This window comes from Phoca vitulina, unplaced genomic scaffold (assembly GCF_004348235.1).
Source record: "Phoca vitulina isolate PV1807 unplaced genomic scaffold, GSC_HSeal_1.0 scaffold37, whole genome shotgun sequence".
In the NCBI taxonomy this organism is placed as follows: Eukaryota; Metazoa; Chordata; class Mammalia; order Carnivora; family Phocidae; genus Phoca; species Phoca vitulina.
The window spans coordinates 6,271,382-6,292,556 of record NW_022589740.1 but is presented as its reverse complement, the minus strand read 5'-3'; the positions used below and the strand labels follow the sequence as shown (position 1 = coordinate 6,292,556).

Below are 21,175 nucleotides of genomic sequence, written 5' to 3'. Positions count from 1 at the left end.
CCTGATCTGGCTTCTGTCCTCTGATATCACCACTCTCCATGTCCCTGATTTCATCGACACCCCTGTTCTTAGTGCCACTCTTCAGACACACCCTGCCTTGGGGTCTGTGTGATTCTGTTCCCTGGTCCCAACCACCCTGCCCCCCTTAGCCCGGACCCGCACAGGGCTCCTCCCCTCCTGCCTCGCAGACCTCTACTCAAATGTCACTATCTGTGAGGCTCCCTACCCCAAATTACACAATACAGATGGTACGCACACTCAGTCCTCACTCCTTCTCTGCCTCTGTCCCTGGTTTATTTTTCTTTTCAGCCCTTACCACACACAACTTCACTACAACTGTCCATTTATTTATTGTCTGTGTCCTTCTCTTCAAATGTCAGCCATTTAATTGTAAGGACTTCTACTTACTCGGCACTGTATCTTGAGCACATAAATAAGTGCTTGGCACTGAAGAGACTCTCAATAAATATTTGCCAAATGAATACATGAAGGAACGGGAAGTCAACCTCGCACACATCTAGTGCAAATATAGTCCCTGCTTCACAGATATTACCTTAAGTCCATTTAATTAAAATTCTTTTCTCTGTTGACATCTGTCATTAAATATCTCCACTGCTTCTAAAATGCAATGAATTTAAATGTATTGGATTTCACAGTGGTCTTTGAGATTACTGGTAGATTATTTGACATGTGACAAAACCAGGCTCGGAGATCACGGAGTCACAAGTCTGAAGAAGTAAAGGAGAAGGGGGGAAAAATATTCCTCGCACAGACGTATTTGAATATTTGATCATTCCTTTCCCAGAGGTGCCACCTAATTATCAATACAGGTCAACTCCACGATAACGTTGGATTTTCTTTCTTACCCGAGTTACAGATCATTGGCAGCTGTTCAGTCACTTCTAAATATAAAAGAGCAGGCTCCCATTTCAAATGCCACATCCTCTTCCTCCGGAGAAGCTGAGCACATCTCAAAAATTCAGCAATTGTGTCTGATGGGCAGTGACACCAGCAGACAGCTTACTGTCAACACCCAGGCCGACAAATGACAATCACGATCCCACTGCCACCTGGGATCTGGGCCATCTGGGACCCTGTGAGTCACAGCCAGCTTGTCCCTCACTTGCCACTACTTCCTGCAGCTGCGGACTCTGGCTTTTGCTCCAAGGTCTGCACTGACAAACCCAGCATGAGGAATCGACTGTTTCCAGGGCCAGGAAAATCAGACAGGCAACCCACTCCCCTGGGGCTTCCACTGATTTTGAAAACTATGATGAGATTAAACCAAGGAGGACCATCCATCTGTAAATAGCTGCATTTGCAATCCGTTTGGCACAGGGATTCACTGAGAGCAGTCAAGGGATGCATAAACCACAGGATGGGAAGGTGTTCTGTGAGGCATCCTTGGAAAAATTCTCAAGTCAGGTCTGAAGCTCCTGGTAGCAATTAGTTTTCCTTCTTGTAGAACCAAGGAGACTAACAGACCACAGCCAGTATTCTAAATGTGGTAGGCCAAGGCCCTTGTGCTCATTCCTGAAATATAAGTGACGCACCAAACCGAAGAAAAATTCCTATCAGAATTAGTCCCACTTACGGGCTTCTTATTTAGAAACGTTCCCTCTTGCTTTTTTGACTGGTGTGAATGGATTAAGGAGAACCTGGATCATTTGTGTTCCAAATCAGGCAAAAGCAAATTGAATCTGGATTTCATTCCTGAGCCCCAAATCCCCGTCTCAGAGAATGTAATGAAAATATTCAGCTGACTCTCCCTGCCCCTGTCAGATTAGTCACTAGAAAATACATACAGAGGCCTTGGTGTAGGATCAGGTGATAGACTCCTGTCATTGGCCCCCAACACTGAGTGAGACAGGTTGCTTCTGGGCCTCATGACTATACAAGCTATTTAAGATTCTCTCCTTTAGGCAGACGCTGGAAGCAGTGTGCAGGTAGTACATGGAAAATATCTGGCCATTGGAGATGATAAGGAGTAAGATGCATCCCAAATTTTTGGGACTGTTTCTATTGGAATCATAAAATTTCCACCCCACTGCAATGTAAAGACTTAAAAGTTTTTATACAGGGCGCCTGGGTGGCTCAGTTGGTTAAGCGACTGCCTTTGGCTCAGGTCATGATCCCAGGGTCCTGGGATCGAGTCCCACATCGGGCTCCCGGCTCAGCGGGGAGCCTGCTTCTCCCTCTGACCCTCTCCTCTCTCATGCTGTTTCTCTCTCGCTCGCTCTCTAATAAATAAATAAATAAATAAATAAATAAAAATCTTTAAAAAAAAAAAAAAGTTTTTGTACAGCAACTGAAGGCAGCCTCAATTTTGAGAGTCCCTGAAACATCAAGTCCCCAGGCCCGGTCAGACTTTTGGTACCAACTCTGAACAGTACCCCAAATGAAACATGGATACGGTAGAAATGCACCTTGCATGCAGGGTTTATAAGCACGGTTTCCTCAAGCACTGAGTGTCCGAAATGTGAAGACATTGGAAGAAAGGCTTTCCGTGTAGTCTTCTCGTGGCATGATTGTTCTTTATTTGTTCACTGGCTTCTTGCTTTCTTAAAACTACACATGAGTCATCAGGGAGGATGTGCAGTGGTGTAGGAAGAGGATGTGGACCGTGGAGTCAGGGAGCTCTGGATTCGAATCCTTGGTCAGTTAACTATTACTCATAGTACCTAAAGAAAGTGATTTTCTTCTCTGAATCTGTTTTCTCAACAGTAAGATGATCTGATTAAATCCTCCCTCAAGTGGATGGTGTCTTAGATGAGATGATAGGTCAAATTTATAGTATAAAAAGTAAAAATGACATTTTGTTCTTAGCCTAGTTCCATTATATAACCAGAAGAATTTTCTATTTCTTAAAGGCCTGTATTCCTGAAAGCCATGAACTACAAAAAACATTCTAAAACATTTGCATCCGGAGAGAAGCCACATCCTGATGTTCATTATCAAAGACAGGAATGACTTGTCTTTATTAAAACTGACAGCTTTTCTGCACTACCCAGAGAGGGGTCCATACAGCGTGGCTCTGGGTTCCCACCGTGACTTAGAGGGAAACGTCCACCATGTCCAGAGCCCTTGATGTCCTGAAAACAGAGGAGGATGTCCTCAAGCCCCTTGCAGCAAGAACCCACATTATGTGGCACACCCTTCACTTCCAAATGGAACAGGGCATCTACAAAAGTAAAAGCAATGGCACTAACATCATAAATCTGAAGAGAGCCTGAGAGAAGCTTCTGCTGGCAGCGTGAGCCATTTTTGGCCTCCAAACCACAGCTGATGGCAGTGTCCTCACGTCCAGGAACAGTGGCCCACGAGCTGTGCCCTGGTTTGCTGCTGCCACTGGAGCCACGCCCATTGCTGGCCACGTGACTCCTGGAATCTTCACGAAACAGATCCGGGGAGCCTGCGAGAGCGCTGATCCCAAGGATGACTACCAGCCTCCCACAGCGACAGCTTATGCTAGCCTGCCCACCATCGCTCTCTGTGACACAGACTCGTCTCTGTACTGTGTGGACACTGCCCCGCCGTGCAACACTGAGGCAGCTCACTGAATGTGCGTGATGTGGTGGCAGTTGGTCTGGGACATTTTGCTCATGCGTGGGGCCGTCTCCCGTGAACACTCAGGCAAGGTCATACCTGGTCTCCACTTCTACAGAGATCCTGAAGGGATGGAAAAGGAAGAGTAGGTTGCTGCTGAAAAGGCTGCAACCGAGCAGGAATTTCACAGTTAAAGGACGGCTCCAGCTCCCAAGTTTACTGCTATTCAACCAAGGTCACAGGCTGGTCCGAAGGCGCTCGGCCTGCCACGGAGGACTGGACCACAGTGCCCGCCGCTCAGGGAACTGAATGACGGCAATGACCACTGAGGGGTCTTAAGCTGCTCAGCCAGAAAATGGAAATAAAGTCCATAGGAAATAAACAGCTTCTAAAAGCTATGTCCAAAAAAATAAATAAATAAAAACAAAAACAAAAACAAAATCTGGCTCAGATGTAATCCCATCCGAACTGCGGTTTGACCTAGAAATATCGCCTTCTCTCTTTATCTGGGAGCCTATTGTTGGGAAAGCAGGACGCCCCCATGTATTTTTATTATCGCAGATAAAACTCCAGTCAGTACTCAAAACACGTTTATTAAGTTTGACTTTCTTGTTGGACTTTTAACATGGAGGTCTCACCAAGATACCCACACAGACTCATGCCCCAGAGCTTCCAAGCTGCGTTGCCTAAGAAGTGCACTTTATGAGCCTTGCGGGTCCAGGTCTGTCTTGCTTGGCTTCCAAGGTGAGTCTAACTGTGCTAAGGTGGTGATTCTGTACTTACTGAGTCTGTTTCTAAACTATTTTTCGTTACTGCTATCTGCCTAGCTGGTTTTGTTTCTGCCTCAAGCCTACGTGAATTAATTCTATCTAATGGATGCCTGGTCTCCTAGAACAAACGAAAAGTACCGAGAGGCTGGTGTTTATCTTCATGTGGTGCTGTCAGTTTATACTTTCAGGGACCTCTTGAATGACCGAAGCCCCCAGGTGTATAGTTGACCAAGACCAGGGGCCTATCTCAACTGAATTGTTAAGAGACTTGCCTGGTGGAGCATCCTGCACTACTGACGTTTTCTTTTTGCTGTAGAAGACATTCTAAATTGCCTTGTCTGTGCCTGGTTTTCACATATGCATTTGTACACTTTAAGGTGACCCATGAATGAAATTTCCTGTACGGTCATTCTCTGGGTGTTTATAACAGAAAATCTCCCTCCTTCTCACAGAGAAAAGGTGTTGGGAGATACTCCTCCACGGGTCTCTTGCTGGGACTCATACATGTGCTACTGGGTATGCCAAGCATGCAAGGCACTGACTACTCTCTGCCTGGGCTATTTCTCAGGGTTGTGTATTCACCAAGCAACCCTAGGGTAGGAAGCAGTATCTTCCTCTGGAACAAAGAGCTAGCTTGCTTACCGCTTGCTATAAAATAGTGGGTTCTCCCAGCTTAGTGTTCCTCTCTTGTAATGCATACCACGGCATGTACAGATGCCCATCTGATCCTCTGCATCTGCCTGTGGCTATTGGAGTTCAGAGAACCAACAGTATGCTGACATTCTGGCTACTGTTCTTTCTCTGAGTCATAAAGTCTTTACTTCTGAGGCAAGAATCTTGTGTCTTCTGTTAGCACTCATGAAACAGTGGCAAACTAACTTGTTAGCTTGCAAGTCAGATAAAATATCACTCTTCACCATTCTTGGCAGAAACAGATGGCTTTGTAATATGGTCTGTAACTGTAACTCTTTGTGTCTGTGGCCAATCTTTTGAAATACCCTTGAAGATCACAGGAAGATACATGAAGATCATGGAAATATGTCATTTGCATATGTTATAGAAATATCAAAGTCAAAAAGATTACCATTGAAAGGAAGGAAATGGAGGCTCCTGGGTGGCTCAGTTGGTTAAGCATCTGCCTTCGGCTCAGATCATGATCCCGGGGTCCTGGGACTGAGCCCCAAGTCGGGCTCCCTGCTCAGCCAGGAGCCTGCTTCTACCTCTACCTCTGCTGCTTCCCCTGCTTGTGCTCTCTCTCTCCCTCAAATAAATAAATAAAATCTTAAAAAAAAAAAAAGGCAGGAAATGTTTGCAAATATTTTATGAGTTGAAACTTGTTTTGCTTGACTTGCAGAACAGAAGTCTCTGATTTACGGGTTGTACAACAACTGTATGAATGAGCTAGAATGTATACCAAAGTAATGAAGATGTTGATTGCTTCTGGCTTTTCATGAATACCCATTACTACTGCCCAAGAATCTGGAGCGTTCAGAGTTTGTGAATTACTTTCTTTTGAAAGAAATAGGGAGCACTTCTACTCATAATCATGACAGATTAACTGGTATCATACTTTACCTTCCACTGAAACAAGAAAACTGGAAAAATATCTGAAACAGTCTTGTCAGACACTGCAGAACAAACAAGCAATGCAAAACTATGATCCCTGAAAGAAGAAGGGAAACAAATGAAACTGCTACAATTAGCCTTGTTTTCTGTTGAGAGACTCTATCTACACTGCAGCACATGGTATGGAAAGCCAAACAGAACACAGTAGTCTTGCTGAGTTGAAGATACAGAGATTGACATGCAGGAAGACAAGCTGCTGGAATTTGTAAAGCAGATTACTCGAGAGAAAGCTCTTCTCATACGAAGAAAGAACTAAAAAATTTTTGCATAGGGCTCCCCTTGAGTTTCTAGCTGAACAAATCCTAAGTAAAACATGTGGAGGGTAGATTTCCACAAGATAGTCAAAACCACAGTAGGCAAAGAATAACTATGAAAGAGCTCTAAGCTGAACAATTCCCAGAGATAACACAGGGTGAAGAGAGTTTATAGTTCAGCCAGAGTGGAGAGACCTTGCTGAATACTTGAGATGTAAGAGTAGAAACCAAGGATTGGACACACCTTAGTAACATGTCTAAACTAGACCTAGAGTAAAGACTTCCCTATGCCAGCCAGGGCAAAGCTAAAAAACAAGTCTCAGAAGAATCAACCTGACCTAAAATTAGCTAATCCGCCTGTCTGAACAAACCTCAATACTCCTTAAAGGAAGGCAATGGAATCCAGACACTCGATAGCACAACGTTTATAATGTCCAGCTTCAATGACAGAGAAATATCTACAAAATTCCCATGTACATGAAAATTAAAATACTTCTCAATAGCTCAGGGACCAAAAAAGTAATCAGAGAAAAATTATAATGTAATTGAACTGAATGATAATGAAGATGCAACATATCAAAGTTTGGTTATATAAGTAAAGTCGTAATTAGTGAAAGATTAATGATTTCAAGAAATTATATTAGAAATGAATAAAGAAGTAAAATGAATGACTTAAAGTTTCACTATAAGAAGTTAAAACAAAAGGGCAAAGTAAACTCAAAGCATCGAGAGGAAAGAAAATTATAAAGAGCAGAAATCAACAAAATAGGAAATAAGTAAACAACAGAGAAAATAATGCAACCAAACTGATTTGCTGAAAAGACTGACAAAACTGATAAACCTCTAGCTAGGCTGATTAAAAAAAGAGATTGATAAACAATATCAGGAAAAAATAGGAGAAATTATTATAGATATTTTAAATTAAAAGGATAACATGTAAACTATGAAGAAATTTTCCAGTAAATCTGACATCTTAGATGAAATGGAACAATTCCATAAAAGAATACAAAATGTCAAACTGACACAAGAAGAAAATCTGAAGAGTCCTATGTCTATTACATAAATTTTATTTCCATTAATAGAACCTTAAGCCCCAGTGACTTTCACAGGTGCATTCTACCAAAAATTTGACAAAGAAATAATACCAATTCTGTACAAACTATTTCATTCTAAGTAATTCACTAAATTTATAGAATGTGATAATCTCAACAGATCCAGAAAAATATTTGACAAAACCTAATGCTTAGTTATGATAAAAACTTCCAGCAAGAAGTAAACTGCCCCAGGGTGATAAATGGCAGCCACAAAAGATATACCACAAACATTATACTAAATGGTGATAACTGGACTTTCCCCTACAATTAGGAGAATGTCAAGGACAACTGCTTTCCCAGGTCCAGTCAAAATTGTACTGGAAGTCATAAGAATTTCAAACACTCAAGAAAAAACACAAAAGGCATAAAGATCAGAAAACAGGTAAAGCTATCTCTTTGTGCAGATGACAGATTAAAGAAAAAATTCTAAGGAATCTAAATATACTAGAACTAGCAAGTGAATATAAAAGGTTGTGGTATCCAACATTAATATTAAAAATTAATCAGAGACATCCAAAGAAGATGGTGGAGTAGGATGATCCTGGATTTAACTTGTCCCATGGGTATAACTAGTTAACAACCACATCAGGGTAAATAACCCAGAAAATGACTTGAAGACTGGCAGAACAGACTCTACACAGCTAAATGTAGAGAAGAGACCACATTGAAGAGGGTAGGAAATGTGGAGACAAGGTCAGGAACCAAACAGACCCATAGGACTGTTTGCAGGAGAGAGGGACACTGCAGGCATGGAGAAGGGAGAGAAACAGATCACACCAGGCACCCTGGGCACAAGAGATCTGTATGAATCCCCATAACACTTGGCTTTGAAAATCAGAGGGGCTTAACTTCTCAAGTTCTTAAAATCAGTGGGTCTTAACACCTGGAAATTTATAAATCAGCAGGTTCAGCTCTGGGAGAGCCTGAAGGTTATAGAAAACTGAGTCCCTGCCCTTAAAGAGAGAGCACAACAAACAACCCTGCTGAGATACAGTACAGAAGCAGCAGTTTGTAAGACACCTGGGGTGTACAGGAGAGAGATTTGTTTGCTAATCTCAGGGCCTGTGCTTAAGGGGCAGGGATCTTTGGGAGACTTCTCCAAGAACTAAGGAGCTGGCGGGTGCCATTTTCCTCCCCCACCCCATAGTCTAGATACAGGGACACCTGCAGGAATGAACACAGTGGGAATACTCTCCACCTAGCTTGCTAACAATTTCCAATGTGCTTTTTCAGGTCTGACCCCTCCAACCTGGCCTCAGCAGTTTTCCTGGGAGGTTGCTGATGTCCTTCCATGCAAACCTTGCTAACACCGTGCACCCCACCCCAGTGCTCTCCTGTGGAACTGCTCCCTCCAACTCAGCCTCCTCCCATAGCAGACACATGCCCCACCTCCACATTCTCCTGAAGATTTGCTCCCTCAATCATACCCTCAATGGGAGTCCATTCAAAGTGGTGCCACAAATGTGGCAGTGTGCAAGCAGCCCTAATAGGGGCCAGCACCACTCCAAACTGACTTCTGCCCCAGGGAGAGGGGAAGATAACCACACACACCAGTCCAACTCAGGCCCCTGCACTGGGCTGGGGGCAGACACCTGGTATGACTACAGGTCCCACCTACCAACAAGATCATCTCAGGGAACAACACAGGGAAAGCGCCCCTGCAGTTTGGTGCTACTGCATCTCTGGCAAACACCTTGATCTGACTCAACTCCAGACCAATGCACCCCAGACTGGCTCACTAGCAAGGCACTCCCACAACAGCAAAGAAAGCCACTGCACATTACTGGAATGAAGGAAAAAGGGGCTCAGCCACAAAAGTGGGGTACATGCAACACATATACAAGACATCCCTGAAGTGCCAGGTTCTGGTGAACAGGAGACACTGCACTGCAGGGCACTACAGGACCTCTTCTTCATAAGGCTACTACTTTTAAGAGCAGGAAACATGGCTGACTTTCCTAACATACAGAAACAGACACAGGGAGTTAGACAAAATGAGGCAACAGAGGAATATGTCCCAAAAGAAACAAAACGACAAACATCAAAGAAAGAGACCTAAATGAAACAGAGATAAGTAATATGGCTGATAGAGAATTTAAAGAAATGGTCAAAAAGATACGCACTGGACTTGAGAAAAGAGCAGAGGACCTCAGTGAGACCCTTAACAAAGAGATAAAAAACATAAAAAGGAACCAATCAGAGATGAAGAACTCAATAACTGACATTAAAAATACACTAGAGGGAATAAATAGTAGACTAAGGCAAGAAGAACAGATCAGTGACCTGGAGGACAGAGTAATGGAAAGCAATCAAGCTTAAGAAGAGAGAGGAAAAAAAATGAAAATAGATTAAGGGAACTCATCAAGCATAGTAACATTTGCATTACAGGGGTCCCAAAAGGAGAATAAAGAGAAGGGGGTGGGGGCAGAAGATGTATTTGAAGAAATAGAAGCTGAAAACTTCCCTAATCTGGGAAAGGAAACAGAAATCCAGATCCAGGAGGCACAGATAGCCCCGAGCAAAATCAACCCAATGAGGTCCACACCAAAACACATAATAATTAATATGGCAAAAAGTATTGATAAAGAGAGAATTTTAAGAGCATCGAGAGAAAAGAAAACATTTTCATACAAGCAAAGCCCAATAAGGCTATCAGCTGATTTTGCAGCAGAAACTTTGCAGGCCAGAAGAGAGTGGCATGATATATTTGAAGTGCTGAAAGAAAAAAAACCTACAACCAAGAATACTCCACCCAGCAAGGCTATCATTCAGAATAGAAAGAGATATAAAGCTTCCCAGACAAACAAAAGTTAAAGGAATTCATCACGATTAAACCAGCCCTACAACAAATGTCAAAGGAGACTCTGGAGTGGAAAGGAAAGACTATAAGCAGAGTAAAATATGAAGCATAAAAGCAGTAAAATTAATTATATATATAAAAATCAGTCAAGAGATTCAAAAAAATAAAAGAATGTAAAGTATGACACCATAGGGCGCCTGGGTGGCTCAGATGGTTAAGCGTCTGCCTTCGGCTCAGGTCATGATCCCAGCGTCCTGGGATCGAGTCCCGCATCGGGCTCCCTGCTCCTTGGGAGCCTGCTTCTCCCTCTGCCTCTCTCTCTCTCTCTCTGTCTCTCATGAATAAATAAATAAAATCTTTAAAAAAAAAAAAAAAAAGTATGACACCATATACCTAAAATGTGGGGGCAAGAGGAGTAAAAATTTAGTGCTTTTAGAATGGGTAAGCAACCATCAACTTAATAGACTGCTATATGCCTAAGATGTCATTTATAAACCTAATGGTAACCACAATTCAAAAACCGGTGATATGCAAAAAATAAAGAGAAAAGAATCCAACTATATCACTAAAGAAAGCCAGCAAGAGAAGAGAGAAGAAAGCAAACGAAGATAGTTAACAGAGAAATACAAAAACAACCATAAAATAAGTAACCAAACGGCAATAAGTACATATCTATCAAATTACTCTGAATATAAATGGACTAAACACTCCATTCAAAAGACAAGGAGTGACTGAATGGATAAAAAAGCAAGACTGCCTACAAAAGACTCATTTCAGACCTAAAAACACAGGCAGATTCAAAGTGAAGGGATGAAAAAGAATTTATCATGCAGATGGAAGTGAAAAGAAAGCCTCGGTAGCAATACTTATATCAGACAAAACAGACTTTAAAACAAAGGTTGTAACAACAGATGAAGAAAAACTCTACATAATCATAAACAGAATAATCCAACAAGATGTAAGAATTGTAAATATTTAGGCCCGCAACATCGAAGCACCCAAATATATAAAGCAGCTAATAACAAACATAAAGGGGGTAACTGATAGTAATACAGTAGTAGTAGGGGACTTTAACACCCCACTTGCATCAATGGATAGATCATCCAAACATAAAGTCAACAAGGAAACAATGGCTTTTAATGACACACTGGACCAGATGGATTTACCAGATATATTCACAACATTCCATCATAAACAGCAAAATACACATTCTGTCAAGTGCACATGGAATATTCTCCAGAAGAGAGCACATATTAAACCACAAAACAAGTCTCAACAAATTCAAAAACACTGAAGTCATACCATACATCTTTTCTGACCACAATGCCATGAAACTAGAAATCAACCACAATAAAAAATCTGGAAAGAACACAAATACACGGAGGATAAATAACATGCTACTAAACAGTGAATGGGTCAACCACGAAATCAAAGAGGAAATAAAAAATTACATGGAGACAAATGAAAAATGAAAACACAGCCATCCAAAATCTTTGGGATGCAACAAAACTGTTCTAAGAGGAAAGTTTATAGCAATACAGACCTACCTCAAGAAACAAGAAAAATCTCAATTAAATAATTTAACCTTACACCTAAAGGAGCTAGAAAAAGAACAAACAAAATCCAAAACCAGGAGAAGGAAGGAAATGATAAAATTAGAGCAGAAATAAATGAAATATAAACTTTAAAAAAAATTGAAGAGATCAATGAAATCAGGAGCTAGTTCTTTTAAAAGATCAACAGAAGTGATAAACCTTTAGTCAGACTCATCAAAAAAAGAGAGAGAGGACTCAAACAAAATCAGAAATGAAAGACAAGAAATAACAACAAAAACCACAAAAATACAAAGGATTATAAGAGAATATTATGAAAAATTATATGCCAACAAACTGGACAACCTAGAAGAAGTGGATAAATTTCAAGAAATATATAGCCTCCCAAAACTGAATCTGGAAGAAATAGAAAATTTGAACAGACCAAGTACCAGCAATGAAATCAAAGCAGTAATGAAAAACCTCCCAACAAAACGTCCAGGACCAGAAAGCTTCACAGGTAAATTCCACCAAACATTTAAAGAAGAGTAAATACCTCTTTTTCTCAAACTATTCCAAAAAATATGAGAGGAAGGAAAGCTTCCAATTCATTTTATGAGGCCAGCATTATGCTATACCAAAACGAGATAAAGACACCATTTAATGATGGGTATTGAGGAGGGCACGTTCTGCATGGAGCACTGGGTGTTATGCACAAACAATGAATCATGGAACACTATATCTAAAACTAATGATGTAATGTATGGGGATTAACATAACAATAAAAAAATTAAAAAAAAAAAAAGACACCATTTAAAAAGCCCACTATTTCTGATGAACACAGATGCAAAAATCCCCAACAAAATATTAACAAACTGAATCCAACAATACATTAAAAAAATCATTCACCACAATCAAGTGGGATTTATTCCTGGAATGGAAGGGTGGTTCAATATTTGCAAATCAATCAACATGATACATCACATCAACAAGAGAAAGGATAAAAACCATATAATCATTTCAATAGATGCAGAGAAAGCATTTGACAAAGTACAACACCCATTCATGATAAAATCATCAACAAAGCAGGTTTAGAGGGAATATACCTCAATATAATAAAGGTCACATATGAAAAACCCACAGGTAACATTGTTCTTAAGGGGCAAAAACCGAGAGCTTATCTCCAAAAGTCAGGAAAAAGACAAGGATGTCCACTCTCACCACTTTTTTTCAACTTAGTACTGGAAGTCCTAGCCACAGCGATTAGACATGAAAAAGGAATTAAAGGCATCCAAATTGGGAAGTAAAACCTTCACTATTTGAGGATGACATGATACTCTACACAGAAAATCCTAAAGACTCCCCCAAAACCTATTAGAACCAATACATGAATTCAGTATGGTCGCAGGATACGAAATCAATATAATACAGAAATCCACTGCATTTCTGTAATAATGGAGCAAAAAGAGAAATTAAGTAAACAATCCCACCTACAATTGCACCAAAAATAATAAAGTACCCAGGAATAAATTTAACCAAAGAGCTGAAAGACCTGTATTCTGAAAACTTTAAAACACTGATGAAAGAAATTGAAGATGACACCAACAAATGGAAAGATATTCCATGCTTATGGATTGGAGTAACAAATATTGCTAAAATGTCCATACTACCCAAAGAAATCTGTATATTTAATGGAATCCCTATCAAAATACCAACAGCATTTTTCACAGACCTAGAACAAATAATCCTAAAATTTGTATGGAATTACAAAAGACCCCGAATAGACAAAGCAACCTTAAAAATGAAAAGCAAAGCTGGAGGTATCACAATTCCAGACTTCGAGTTATATTACAAGGCTGTAGTGATCAAAACCGTATGGTACTGGCACAAAAACACATAGATAGACACAAGAACAGAAGAGAAAGCCCAGAAATGAATCCACAACTATATGGTCAATTAATCTTCAACAAAGCAAGGAAGAATATCCAATGGGTAAAGGACAGTCTCTTCAACAAGTGGTGTTGGGAAAACTGGAGAGCAACATGCAAAAGGATGAAACTGGACCACTTTCTTACACCATACACAAAAAGAAATTAAATTTATTAGGTCTATTAAAGACCTAAATGTGAGACCTGAAACCATAAAACTGCTAGAAGACAGCATAGGCAGTAATTTCTCTGACATCAGCTGTAGTAACATTTTTCTAGATATGTCTCCTTTGGCAAGGGAAACAAAAGCAAAAACAAACTACTGGGACTACATCAAAATAAAAAGCTTCTGCACAGCAAAAGAAATAACATAGCTAAAAGACAACCTACTGAATGGGAGAAGATATTTGCAAATGACATGTCCAATAACAGTTTACTACCCAAAATATATAAAGAACTTCTACAACTCAACACAGAACTCAAATAATCCAATTAAAAGGTGGGCAAGGGGGCCTAGGTGGCTCAGTCAGTGAAGCTTCTGACTCTTGGTTTCGGCTCAGGTCATGATCTCATGGGTCATGAGATCGAACACCACGTTGGGCTCTGCACTCAGCAGAGAGTCTGCTTGAAGATTTTTCTCCCTCTGGTCCTTCCCACCCTGATTTGCACGCTCACCCCCTCCCTGTCAAAATAAATAATCTTTAAAAGAAATTTAAAAATAAATAAATAAATAAATAAGTAAAAGGTGGGTAGAAGACACAAATAGACATTTCTCCAAAGAAAAGATACAGATGGCCAACAGACACATGAAAAGATGCTCAACATCACTCATCAACAGGGAAATGCAAATCAAAACCACAAAGAGGTATCATCTCACATTTGTCAGAAGAGCTAAAATAAAAAATACAAGGAACAAGTGTTGGCAAGAATGTGGAGAAAATGGAACCCTCATGCACTGCTGATGGGAATGCAAACTGGTGTAGCCACTGTGAGAAACAGTAGGGACATTCCTCAAAAAATTACAAATAGAATTACCAGATGATCCACTAATTTCACTACTGGATATTTACCCAAAGAATATGAAAACACTAATTTCAAAAGATACATGCATCTCTATGTTTATTGCAACATTATTTACAATAGCAAATTATGGAAGCAGCCCAAGTGTCCATCTATAGATGAATGGATAAAGAAAACGTGAGATATATATATACATATATATAAATATATATATATATAATGGAATATTACTCAGCCATAAAAAAGAATGAAATCTTGCCATTTGCAACAACATGGATGGATCTAGAGGGTATAATGCTAAGTGAAGTAAGTCAGTCAAAACAAATACCATATGATTTCACTCATATGTGAAATTTAAGAAACAGAACACATGAACAAAGGAAAAAAAACACAAACCAAAAAACAGACTCTTAACTATAGAGAACAAACTTGAGTATTATCAGAGGTGAGGTGGGTGGGGGGATGGGTGAAACAGGTGAAGGGGATTAAAAGCACACTTGTCATGATGAGCACTCAACAATGTACAGAATTGTTGAATCACTATATTGTACTAATATTACACTGTATATTAATCATACAGAATTTTTTAAAAATAAATTTACTTATTTTATTTTATTTATTATATACCAGCAGCAAACAGTTGTGAGTTTACAAAATTTTATTTATAATACATTCAAAAACATAAAATATTCAGGGATAAATTTGTCAAAGTTGTGTGTGACCTCAACACTAAAAACTACAAAATGTTCCCCTTCTGGGGAAAAATTAAAGACCTAAATAAATGGAGAGAAATACCATATTCCTGGACTGAAAATAATGGCATGCTGGTAATCATTTAACAACGAACTCCCTCCCCACAAAACATCATGGGACTTTACTAATTTCTTCCACCCTAGCCAATGTCAAGTTATCAAATTTCTGAAAATTTAATAATCGTCTGTTGTGATTTAGTATGAGCTGTCTTCAGCTTGCCAATGACTGACTTAATATTGTTAAAATGACAATTCTCACCAAATTGATCAATCTCAATCTTAACTGGAGCAAGCATTTGTATAGAAATTGACAACTTAATTATAAAATGTATATGGGAATGTAAAGGAGTAAGAATATCCAGAACAACCTTGACAAAAAAGAAAGTTAGAGGACTTAAACCATCAGACTTCAAGTGTTACTTTAAAGGTAATCCAGACAATGTGATACTGGCCTAAGGATAATAAGTGGAGCAGAATAGAGAGCTCTAGAATAGATCAAGTCTGTACACAGTCATTTGACTTGCAAATGCCTTTTTAATACACAGTGCTAGAATAAATGGATATCCATATGCTCTAAAAGTAATCCTTGGCCTCATACCTCACACCATATAAAAAGTAATTAAAAGAGATTAGAAAATAATAATAAATACAAAAAAATAATAAAATACAAAAGCTAAAGCTTTAAAACTTCTAGAAGGAAATACAGGAGAAATCATTCACTATCTGAGGGTAGGAAAGGTTCTTAGGATACAGAATGCAATAAGGAAAAAATGACTTCACCAAATTTGAAAACTTCTTCTCAACGAAAGACATCATTATGCAAATGAGTAAGCAGGTTCCAAGCTAGGAGATAACATGCATGAATTATGTGTCTGACAGATGCCTGGTGTCCTGGATACATAAAGAACAACTCCATAGATAAACAACCAGTTAGTAACAAGTAAATGATTTGAATTCATAAGCCCATGAAAAACTGCTTAATATCATTAAGCATCAGGAAAATGTAAATTAAAACCACAGTGAGATTCAACCATACACCTACCAAAATGGAGAAAGTTTTATTTAATTATTTATTTTTTACAAAATGGAAAACAAATTTAATAAACTGAAAGACCAAATGTTGATAAGGATGTAGAACAACTCTCATCCATTATTGGTGGAAGTATACGGATGGTACAACTGCTTTAGAAAAAATTCTGGCTATTTATTATAGAACTAAGCATGCACTTATTCTATGACCCAGAAATTTTACCCACAGGTATTGATCTAAAAGAAATGAAAAAAATATATGGATGCAAAATGATTGGTATGAGAATATTTATCACAACCTTACTCATGATAGCCAAGACCTGGAGACAGTCTGAATATCCACCAAAATGAGAATGGATACACAAATTGTGACTATTACTTAGTAATAAAAGTGAACAAACTATAATACTAGCAACAACACAGATGTCTCAAAATATGCTCAGTGACCTTATTAAAGAGAGTATGCACTGAATGATCCCACTTATAGGAAGTTCTAGGAAAGGCAAATCTAATCTATGGTTAGAAGAAAACCAGAGCAGTGACTGCCCCTGGAAGGAAAAGAGTAAGGAGTGACTGGGAAACGGCATGAGGTAACTTTTAGGAGATTTGTGCATTTCAATGTACATCAATTTAACCTTAACAGAAAAAAATTAGAAACAAATTTTGAATTCTAGTTAATGATATGCAGCTGGACGTACATCGTGGAAAATGTATTGGTTATTATAATTTACTCCAAAATGCAGCATAAACATAAGATGGACTGATGGATAAACAGAGGATGGATAGATGGACAGACATGTCCTAAACAAATTCCTCACTCTGTGATGCCTGTCTGAGTGGAATTTCAAAACAAGTAACCAGGTTAATTTCTTTATCCCAAGTAGTTATCGATAATGAAACATAAGCTTATGATATTTTAGCTAACCAGAGGAGAACATGTACCATTGCTAATACTTCACATTGTCTGGATTAACACCATAAGTACAAAGAATCAATTTATAATCAAGTTAAAGAAATGACATACCCCATCTAAGGTAGACCCAAGGCATTGTTACTGTTAGCCTTAATTTCTTTATCAGATTTGATCTCTTCCAAAGTGCCTTTTTTTCCTTTCTTAAAACACTTCTAGTTATACTTTAGTTTACCTCCCTGCTTGCTTGACATTTGTTGTCTAGAGTCTAAAAATGATCAACCAATGATTCAAAGGTAAAAAACAAAATGGAATCATTCTGAATGACACTCAAGTTGAAAAATCACATTTCTGCAAACAATCTCATCGTCAAGGAGAAACAACAAGAGCGATGAAGACTGGGACCATCCTTGGTGGCCAGCCGCGATCAAAGTGGGGGGGGGGGTGGTCAAGAATAAAAACATGCTCATAGTCTAGGAAAACGGTGGTTATTCCCTAGCCATGGGCTCAAGTAAGTGCCAGCACCAGGTTCAAATCATTCTATCAATCCAGGAGAGCTCACATCAGGAAACACACTGCCAAAAGCCAACCAATCAGTAACAGCAAAGTCAACCAATCAGGAGACTTGTCCTCAAGGAAGGGGTCAGGACAGGCACAAAACTTACCAGTGGGAGACTCAAACTTCAGCAAAGCACTGTTATATCCCAGAGTAATCAAGATGGATTCCTTGCCCACACGGCAACATTCAGTGTCTCTGTTGAGTAAGCATTTAAAGACACAGACGCCATCGGCTATAAAGGGCGAAAAAAATTAAAAAGGATTAGGAAAATCCATTTTTGAGCATTGTAAAAAGGTTCAGTAATGCCATCCCTACATTTCTCTCCTTTTTTCAAGGCTCCCCATTTCTTTCTTCTTAATATGATGCCTTGTGAGACATAAGGGAATATGAGGATCTGAGATAAAAGAGGAATTTAACTATGGCCCTATACTGATTCTTTGCAAGTGGGTTAGCACAGAGAGCAAAACTAACTCTTACTGGCTCTTGCCTTTATGTCCAGGGCCCCACTCCCTTTAAACCCTGTATTCCCCATAGCATTTTGTATCTCTTGACGGCATCCCAGGAGAGTCCAGGTAATGTCCCTCTGGGTGTGATTCTTGAGCACCTACTACATGCCAGAGATCTCACACAGTCTTCATTGTAAATACTGTCACTGCCAGTGTTTTTAGGTAAAGACTAGGCAGAGAGTTTAGGTCCAAATATGCACGGCTAGTAAGTGGCAGAACCAGAATTAAAACCCAAGATTAAATTTGACTCCAAAGCCCACTCTTGCTCTTACCACATTATGCCAAGGCAAGCACAATAAAGAGGGTGCTTGGTTTCCGCAAGCAGGGCCTGCAGTGAGTGGCTAGGCTCTCATCAGGTTCATATGTAGATAATTGGGAAGTAACTCGCTATTCCTCCTTTTACAAGTTAAGCAGGCCTTGAGCACTGGGGCAGCTGTAGAGTGGTGGCAAAAGTAATAAACTCGGGGTTTGGTTTTCATCTCTGATATTTACTAACGTAGGGACTTCAATCACCTATTCACACTCAGCCACATTATTGCATTATGCAAAATGAAAATATTGATATTTATTTCCCAAGCTTTTTGTGAAGAATGAATAATAAAGGTAAAAATAATTTCTAAAATCCTATTAAAATGATAAGGGACTATGGTCATTTCTCTCATTATAAAGTAGATCTTAGTTCCCATACTTAATGTTTTCCATTCTCCCTTATGAAATCAAATACAGGAAGTGTTTTAACTTTAAAACATAGTTATATATAAAATTCTACTATTATATGAGTATGTGGCACATTCATACACACACATTCAAAACACACACACACAGAGTTAAGATGACCAAATATTTTCAAATATTTTCATCCATTACTTCAAATGAATGAATACTTCCTGATGGAAGCTTTCACAGATATTTTTCACAAAACATCTTGGCTGGTTAAATAGTGCAGATGTTTTGAAAACATTTTCCTGGCATAAAGCATGATTACAGGTTTAACTATTACAGCCCAGTCAGTGTCTCAAAGGCATCAGTGTCTCCTTGCAGAGAGGCAGCCGTGAATAGATGCAGAAGAAGGGAGCTTGGGGCTCTTTTATACAATATATTTTCTTTAAATCACAAGAAATGGTCCCCCCCCTCCAAGAAATCAGGATTTTCTGCATTTACCAATTGTTTTCTTATGGTTTTGAAGTAGGATGAGGGATGAATGTTAGTCTTCCACAGTACCTTGCAGTCTGTGAACTCTTTGCAGGCAGGGGCGATTTTACTTTCTTTTTTTAAATCACTCTTTTTTTCTCTGAATCAAAGCCCAGCACAGTACCTGGTACTTAATAAATATTTTTTGAATTGGTGAAAGCATTTCTCCATATATTGATTGGATGCCATCCCAGAATAGATAAAAAGCTTCAAACTTTATCTGGTTCAGTTCTCCTAAACCAGATATGGTCATAATTCTTTGTTTTGCTATTATTTGTTTGTTCAGTTGTGATTTGATTAGGGTATGAAGTGAGTTGCTGTTTTCAGACATTGCAAAATGCCTTGCCCATATATCCTCTTTTCTTCATCCTCTCTGACCCTCTGTTTAAATATAGGTGGAGCAGGTCTTTTTAAGCATGCCATAAAATCCAGTAAGTATTGGTAACTACTTAATTTTTTTTAAATCTACCTTTGGCAAAAAAAAATTTTTTTTAATTACTTTAAAAACAAAATTGAAAAGCAATGATAAGCTGGGAAAATATTTTCAGCACACCCAACCAAGACTGAATATCCCCAAGATACAATTAACTCTAAAAAATAAGAAAAAACAAGCATCCTTATTGAAAAGTTAGTAGAGGGATCAGTAGGTAGTTGACAACTAGAAAAATGCCAATAGCAAAAAGAATGCAAATAATGAATTGCCGTAATATTCAAAGAAATGTGTAATAAAAGAATGAGGTCTAAATTTTTCTCTCTCAATGTCAACAGTTTAAAAATATATACTAACAATATCAAATACTGGACAGGGTATGAGACAACGGTGAAGAGCAATTATTGGAAGCATAAATTTCTGTATTTCTGGGAGGTATTCTGCCCACAGGGTTCAAAATGTAAAGTCTATATATTCTTTACTAGACATTCTGTTCATAATCGTTTCCTTCAGGATGTACTTTATCAAGTGTGGATGAGTGTATCGTCAAGGACGTTCATCTTAGAGTTGTTTACTATTGCGAGAAAATGCAAAGAAGCTGAGTCTACCACTGTGTACATGGTTGGTTAAATGGAACATGATGCTTCCATGTTCAGGTGGCGAAACAGCATGTATAATGTTAATGTAGCAATTAAATGTGTTTATCTTCATAGAGAGTTGTTGAAAAAGATACACACCAAGATGTCATCAGTGGTTTCCTCTCCATGGAGAGACCTGGGATCATTTTTATTTTTCCCTTTATGACGTTCTGCCTTTTTTGAATTTTCTATGACACTATTTTTAACAATCAGAAAATACACCCAATCCAGGAGGGGAGGAGCAAGATGGCTGAGAAGTAGGAGACCAATATTCGTCTGGTCCCAGGAATTCAGCTAGATAGTTATCAAAACATTCTGAACACCTACAAACTCAACAGGAGATCAAAGAAAAGAATAGCAACAACTCTCTGAACAGAAAAGCGGCCACTTTCTGGAAGGTAGGACGAGTGGAGAAGTGAATCTGAGGCGATATTCGGGGGAATAGACGGTGGGGAAGGGGGCCTCCATCAGCCCCTACTGGCAAGTGATAGAGCCGCGGAGCACAAAATCAGAACTTTTAGAAGTGTGCTCCACTGAGGGACGTCGCTCCAGTGGCTAAGCGGGGGGGGGGGGGGGGGGGGGGGGGGGGG

The 21,175-nt window shown here is 39.2% G+C and overlaps 1 protein-coding gene across 2 annotated transcripts in view; it reads right to left on the bottom strand.

Annotated features, from left to right (window-relative positions):
• LOC116646688 (histone-arginine methyltransferase CARM1-like) overlaps positions 1-21,175 on the bottom strand; it is a 281,582-nt gene that overhangs the window by 143,785 nt on the left and 116,622 nt on the right. For both annotated transcript variants that reach the window (XM_032427556.1, XM_032427557.1), the window contains exon 2: positions 17,927-18,052. In XM_032427556.1, coding sequence (XP_032283447.1) covers positions 17,927-18,052 — 126 coding nt within the window. The remainder of the gene's footprint in view (positions 1-17,926; positions 18,053-21,175) is intronic.